The following is a 7,650-nucleotide window of genomic DNA, read 5'->3' as shown; positions in this document are numbered from 1 at the left end:
CATACATACACACACACACACACACACACACACACACACACACATACACACACACACATATACATACATACACACACACATACATACATACATACATAAATACATACATACATACATGCATACATACCGGTACATACATACATACATGCATACATACCGGTACATACACACATAGATGCATACATCCATACATCATACATACACACACAAACACAAACACATTGAATTGCTCTCAGGAAGTGGTCTGATTCCCACTCCCACTCGCGTCCTGCGCAGGAAGTTCTTCCTGTCCGAGAGAAAGGTCAGGCAGAGCAGCCCGGACGGACAGAACCGAGTCTTCAGGCTCCCAGAATTCCCCTCTCACCCCCACATTTCCCTGTGACCTAATTCCCCAGACACTCACGTTTCCCAGGGCTCTTCAACAGGAACACAATGCTTCACACCTCTATCTAGCTCTTTCTGATGATGGGGAATACATTGTAGGCTACAACTGCACAACTGTATGTATGTATGTATGTATGTATGTATGTATGCATGTATGTATATATGTACTGTATGTGTGTGTGCAATTGTGTGTGTCTGTATGTGTGGGGGGGGGGACCATTTCATATGGGAGACATTAATATGGATTACATATGGAAAACTGCTCATGCTCATATTCCGGTATAGGGTCAACAATGGACATATGACCTCATAGGCTATGTCTGGACTTTAAGTTGAATGCATGCGCCTGTGTATTAATGTTTGAATTAATGTAGGCTATGCATTTGCTTACTTGGTACCCATGTCTATTCTTAGTCATGTAAAGTCAAGTTATTATTCAGCAGAAACCCACCTGAGATAGGCTAGGCCTATACTGCCAGGGAAAAAAATACTTTTGAATCTACTACCGGGCCATTTCATGATGCTTTTTTAGGCTTGGGGTCTCTGCATCTACCTGACAACGTGGGTCTTTGTGTCGCTTAACCAGAAACAGCACGCCTCTATTACACGCTGTTACATAACCAGCTTCGCAGACTTTCAATCAAACCAACAAGTCACGAGGCAACAGAGGACAAAAACTACAAATAGATATGCTAATGTGTGAGTTATCAATCTCGGTAAAAAATAATATAGAGAATGTGTCGTTAGTCGTAGCCTAAACAAGAAATGCTTTGTCCATTCGGGAAACATCAACAGCAGCGGCAACGAAAAAACCCTTTGTTGGGCATCGCCGGAACGGCGTTGCTTTGGTCTCCCGCCAGGCGGCGATGTTGGCCTGAATCTTTGTCCAGACGACGGCTGCCACAATGACCCAGACAAAGAGGTGAGAGACTGAGGAAGGGGAGAATTATAGTCGACAGTAGCCTACCTCCCCGCGGAAAAGTGGTGGGCCTACCTAGTGTCGATAGTGACTGGGAGGGCGAGGTCTGTAACAAAGCCATGCTTAGCTTACTGTAATAACAATGTCGTGCAAAGATGTATTTTTGTTCATCTGAACTGTGGTCTGGCATAGCAACCAAAGCTACTCTAATCAAATGTTCAACAAACGACTCTATCTCTCCATCTCTTGCTCTCTTACATACATACATACATACATACATACATACACACACCACTACCACCACAACATAAACATTCAATGAACACACATTCTCCTTGTGTTCCCGCTGCCGCCCCTTTGGGTGGGCGGAGACTCTTGTGCTCCAGCAGCGAGCACTCAGTTCCCCGTGAGATAATAGCCGGCGGAGCGACACTCGCTCGCTCAGTTGGCGCGAGCAGTGTGCGCAGTCCAGTCTGTAGATGCGTGGGTTTAAGAAGGGAGTTGAGTTGCGACTGGGTTCAACGCGAGACTAGTGACTGAATACTGACCTTACTCAGGAGGTAAGTTTAACGGTCCATCTCTTCTTCTCTCCTCGGTTCAGAGAACAAGGTCTCCTTGTCTCCAACTCAGCCATTTGACCATTATGAAAAACGCTATGTAGCCTATATCACTGGCTGAAATTGCTAACTATTTAAACAAATTAGATGAATGTCATATAAAGTGACATATCTAAATGAGATGTCTAAAATACTTACTGGGTGCTGGGGTGTCTTGTTATGGACCGTCATAATGCGCAAACGCATGGTAGGCTACACCTGCATCTTATTTATGGAGTTCCACGTCGGTCCATGACAGATGCTGCAAGACCTCTGTCAAACCAACATCACTAGGCTGCGTTATCCGACTGCAGTTAGAGGTGTAAGAGTGAGATTTTGATTAACTAAACATGTGATTTAATCCGTTTGTAGGATTGCTCCGCATTGCGGTGAGACCATGCCGGCTCTGATAACTAAAAACTCCGATATGGAGTTCGACTCCTTGCAGCCTTGCTTTTATCCCGACGAAGACGACTTCTACTTCTGCGGCCCACCTAGCGAGGACATCTGGAAGAAATTTGAACTCTTGCCTACGCCTCCCCTTTCACCAAGCCGCGCTGCGCTTCCCGGGGCGACCGGAGACATCGTCTCGGCGACCGGGGTGGACTGTACGCTGCCCCCGGGGCTTGGATTAACGGATCCGCTGGACTGGGCTTCCGAGCTGTTCTTGCTTCCGGAAGATGACATTTGGGGAGCGCCGGAGGGCGACCTTTTCGGCTCGGCTATGGATTCTACTAACGAAAACTCTATAATTATTCAGGACTGCATGTGGAGCGGCTTCTCTGCCCGAGAGAAACTCGAACGGGTGGTCAACGAGAAGCTGGGACTTGGCAAAGCCACGGTGGGCCCAGTGACTGGGTCGTCGGGGGCGTGCAGCAAAAACGCTACAATTGTCAAAGCACCAGCCGACACTGAGTTGAACAGCTCCATATCGGAGTGCGTGGATCCCGCGGTGGTGTTCCCATTCCCGGTGCACAAAAGAAACAGTGGCAGCAGCAAGACAATGGGCGACCAAACTGGGACGGTCATTTCACCCGCTGTCAACAGTGTTCAGGACGACACCCTGAGTGACTCCGGTAAGAGAATTACACAGCTCGGACTCACATGACACGATAATTAACTATTCCACTCAGCGCGAGAGCATGCTGAGCACTTAATAACAATCTATACTGATAATAATCTACTGTTTGTGTTATTTGGTCAGAATTTCTCTTCAGGTCTGTTTGTGTCGTGACTTAATTTCTACGCAACGCTAACAGAAAGTGCCTAGGCTAATTAGGTAATTTCAGACTAGGCTACACCAGAAATAGGCTATGCAGACAGTCATGGACGCCGCAGTGGTATTACGATGGGTCTTGGTGGTAATTGGGGTAATTGTTGAACCTCATATGCCTGGCCCAGAATCGGATTAGTGTGCTACATTCCAGACTGCCACACACACACACACACACACAAACACACACGGACAGCAGACACACTGGTAGGAGTAGACGCAGTTTATGTAATCGCCCCGCTTTGTACCCATGGATGCCACTAAAATGGGAAGCCATGCCGCGTCGAGTGGAGTTTTTATTGACATCCCATCTGAACACAAAGAAACAATATTTCCTGCTTATATGATATAGACAGGTTTGAACCTATCACGTTCCTTGTAAAGCAACATAACAATGAGTGTTGTAACTTTGGATAAAAAATAACGGAAATACAAATCATATCCGTGCGGGATGGGTGCGGCAGAGCATTAGTCTTTGAGTGGGTAAATTAGTCCAAGAGAATAGACAAACACAGGGCCCGCAAGAGATGACTAAATATGATTCCAGCATGTATTCGCGCATTCAGACACCGGCTAACACAAGCACACAAGTTCCAAGCACTTTTGGGGGCGTGTATGAAGCAGCAATTGCTATCTTCTCGGTAAAAGAAAATTCCTTAGTCTTTCTTTTTGTATTTCCTGAGAAAGCCATCGCTTCCCTTTGGTTGATAAATTCTAATTCAAATTCAAATTAAATGCGAAAATCGCACGTGAGTGTCAGAGGAACCCCATGAGCATGCGGTAATCGTTGTAGAAGGGGCGGGGGCGAAACGTGCATGGAGAAGGAGTTGTGTGTGCGTGCGTGTGTGTGTGTGTGTGTAAGTACCAGGGGGGTAATCTCGGCCCCAACCTGGCTATGGGCCGAGTTTGGCAGCAGCCCCTCATAAAAGACGGAGGAGGAGGAAGGGGAGGGGGGCGAGTCTTTTAGCACGTTGACGGCTTTGAACAAGCGCTCCCTCTCGACCAGCTGTCTGCCTGGCATCTCTCCAGGACGAGGGCTCTCGCTGTCCCGCCCGCCACACACATAATCAGCTCTGGCGATTACAGCCGTCTCCCGCCACGGGTTGCGCGCTTTTCTTTCGCGCCATTCCCAGCTCACACAATTAAAATCCATAAAAACAGCCAGATAGTAAGGCAAACAGAGTAGAGATAGGGAGAGAGAGAGAGACCCTCTTCGGTCTCCTTCCACACGCTGTGTTGTGTACACAACCGCATCATGTCTGTCTCCCGCCCTGGCGCGCGCAGACAGCTTCCTGTAGTGCGCACTGCTGAGCCGTTTCTATGTGTCTGTGTGTGTGTGTGTGTAGCGTAGCCGATGATAATTACCCCTCTTTTATCCGCATAACACGTTGCACACAACTTGAAAAAAACAACTCTTCTGAAGGCATTAGGAGTGTAGCCTAGACATTCGCACCTCTTTGTTTTAAAACCCTAGCGCGACGCCAGTGCCCCCCACCCTCGCCTCTTCTTTAATCTGAGCAAGAAGCCAGCCAGTTCAAGGGAAGTTGAAGAGTTTGTCTGGTGAAATGGGATTAAGGGCAGAAGATATGCAGTCAGTCTAGTAAACTTGACCCAACTTGTAAGGCTCATTAGAGCTCTGAGTGACAGGAGGGTTCTTTGTGCAAAGGCAGGGAGCACTGTGCAATCACCTCCCCACCCAAGCAGTTAATACCAGTCAGCATATGGCTAGACACTGAACACACAGACAGTTGCAGGATGTCAATCTCCAAAGCTTATTTGAAGGAATAGAAAACTGAGCCAAACATATTAAATTACTACATGTTGACATAGGAAAAATGATACAGTATATCTTACATATCTGTGCTTCTCTTTATTCAGATGACGATGATGATGATGATGATGATGAAGACGACGACGAAGATGACGAGGATGATGATGATGAGGAAGACGAGGAGATTGATGTGGTGACGGTAGAGAAGCGGCGTTTGGGTTGGTCAGGCGCGGGAGGCGTGGTCAGTAAACCCCCGGTCGAGCTCATCCTGAAGCGCAGCGCGGCAGCCTCGCTTCACCAGGAGCAACACAACTATGCTGCCCCTTCCCCTTACGCCTCTGTCTGCCATGGCAACTCCTCAGACTCCCCTAGGGGGCGCTGCGTCCGCACCCCCAAGCAAACGCCACAAGCCCGACCGGCTCAAACCAGCTTCGCCCACCGCTGCATCGACAGCGCTGTCAACACCGTCATCGTCGTCCTCGGGTAGCCGGCATCGTCGAGCGGAGGCAAGCGGCAACAGCCCACCCCGCACTAGCGGCGGCAGCTCAGACTCGGACGACTTTGAGCGCCGGCGCAACCACAACATCCTGGAGCGGCAGCGGCGCAACGACTTGCGCTCCAGCTTCCTGACGCTGCGCGACCAGCTTCCCGAGCTAGCCAGCAACAACAAAGCGGCCAAGGTGCTCATTCTGAAGAAGGCCACAGAGTACGTGGGCTCCCTGGAGACCCAACAGCGGCGACTGCTACAGGAGAAGGACAAACTGCAGGCACGCCGTCAGCAACTGCTTCGCCGTTTAGAGCAGGCCCGGACACGCTAACAGCTAACGCTAATGGCTACTCCACAGCTATCAATAGCTACTCCACAGCCAAAAGCTAACAGCTTTACGGCTAATAGCTAGATAGCTAGCAGCTAATGGGAAGCTAGCTTACCACTCTGCTAGTTTGCTACTGTGACCGTTTTTTTTTTTTTTCAGCAGGGACATTACCTGAGTTGAGTAATCAGATGCCACCCAATTTGGTGATGTATGCATGAATGAGTGTGTTGATAGGTGTGTGTGTGTGTGAGTGTGCGTGTGTGTGCGTGTGCGTGCATATGTTTATATGTATGCATGTGTGAAAACCTGTGCAAAAAACTACAGTATGTGAACTCTGCAGAGAGGACTGTCTGTCTCTCTGAGCTAAGAAAACAAAAGGAGAAGTCTAACTGTTGGGACTCAAGATTCACTGCCGCCACTTTCTTTGCACATTTATAGACGTCAAGAATGTTCAGGGTTTTACTTTTTATATCCACTAAGAAGAACAAACACTACACACAGAGCGGATGACAGGACGAAAACGAGGTGATCGATCAGTTGATCGACCGGTAGACTGATGTATCAAATGTAGGCTTTCTCAGATCGTCTTTTTTAGTACATAAAAACAGAAACTTCCACGGGCATGGTTTGACTGGATGGACTGGAAAGGAAAGGATGAATGAACTAATGTCATTTACCTGCACTCCTTCAGCAAAACACTCCCACTAACACACACACACACACACACACACACACACACACACACACACACACACACAGCTCACAGTGTGTTGAATTTGACCCTGCTGGCTTTCAAGTGTAATTCAGCCAAGCCTCACTCACTACTATGACCTGCTAGCACACACACACACACACGCTCATGCACATACTCATACAGACAAACACTTATACACGCACACTGTACACCTTAAACCGTTTTTAAAACCTCTACTAGTCAGGGGCAGTAAATGCAGGGGTTTCCTCTCTCACTGGTGCTTAGGAAAACTGTCAGACCTCTTTATACCTTCTTACGGGACACTTTTTTGTAAATACCAGATTAAGCAAAACTCTCAGTCTGCCTTGCTTTTTGTACTTAACTGTCTTTTTTTTAAATTCACACAAAATGTATCGTAAGAATCTGCCAATAACTAGACTGGATGTTGACAAAGTACTGTACGACCTTCATTTTTGAGGATCAAGAGACGTTTTTTTGTATAATGTTATGATGAACTATTGTTGTTTTGTTCTTGTTACTTTTTCATATTATTCCTCTTTATATCGATGTACCACGCCCTTACTAATTCCCATACACCTCTACGATTTAGTGTGCTCTTGATACATACTAAAATTTTATACTTATATTTTCGTATGAAAATGAGTTCTTAGTAGATATCATGTTATCTTGTTTGTTTGTTTGTTTGTTTATCCTCTTTCTTTTAAAAGTCACTCTTTTTGTACAGATAAAGTGTTAAATCTTTAATATTCCTTTCCTATTTTTCCTTTTTCATGTTTATATATTTGTATCTTTTGGGTGCATAGAACTGGGTCAAAGGAAAGGAAAAAAACTAACATTTTTATTGTACTTTAGTGCTGTCACTCAGAGCACTTTGAAATACCTCATTCAGATAAAATAAATAGACATTCAAATCAAAACAAATGACTCTTTCTAGGCTCAGTCTCATCATTTCATCAGGTTGCTCATTTTACACACTTACGTATACACATACACACAAACAACACACACACACACCTCTCACACACACATCTCATTTAATCAGGTTCCTCACTTACTTAGTCCTGCCACACATATTTACTTATACACACACACACACACACAAACACACATATACATACACACACTCAGACTATATAGCACAGATGGTTGTATGAAACTGCAGATCGTACATGCCCTG

General features: G+C 46.4%; 1 protein-coding gene across 1 annotated transcript; it reads left to right on the top strand.

The window, feature by feature from the left end:
• The first annotated feature begins 1,726 nt into the window (after positions 1-1,726).
• Positions 1,727-7,394, top strand: mycn (MYCN proto-oncogene, bHLH transcription factor). The gene is given in 4 exon segments (XM_048251412.1): positions 1,727-1,863; positions 2,272-2,975; positions 5,051-5,325; positions 5,327-7,394. Coding segments are annotated over 3 exon segments (1,389 nt in total). The 5' UTR covers positions 1,727-1,863; positions 2,272-2,296; the 3' UTR covers positions 5,762-7,394.
• Positions 7,395-7,650: the final 256 nt, after the last annotated feature.

The sequence above is a fragment of the Alosa alosa genome, chromosome 8 (assembly GCF_017589495.1).
Source record: "Alosa alosa isolate M-15738 ecotype Scorff River chromosome 8, AALO_Geno_1.1, whole genome shotgun sequence".
NCBI classification, from domain to species: domain Eukaryota; kingdom Metazoa; phylum Chordata; class Actinopteri; order Clupeiformes; family Clupeidae; genus Alosa; species Alosa alosa.
Note: the sequence above shows the minus strand (reverse complement) of the source record. Positions and strands in the feature narration are given on the sequence as shown.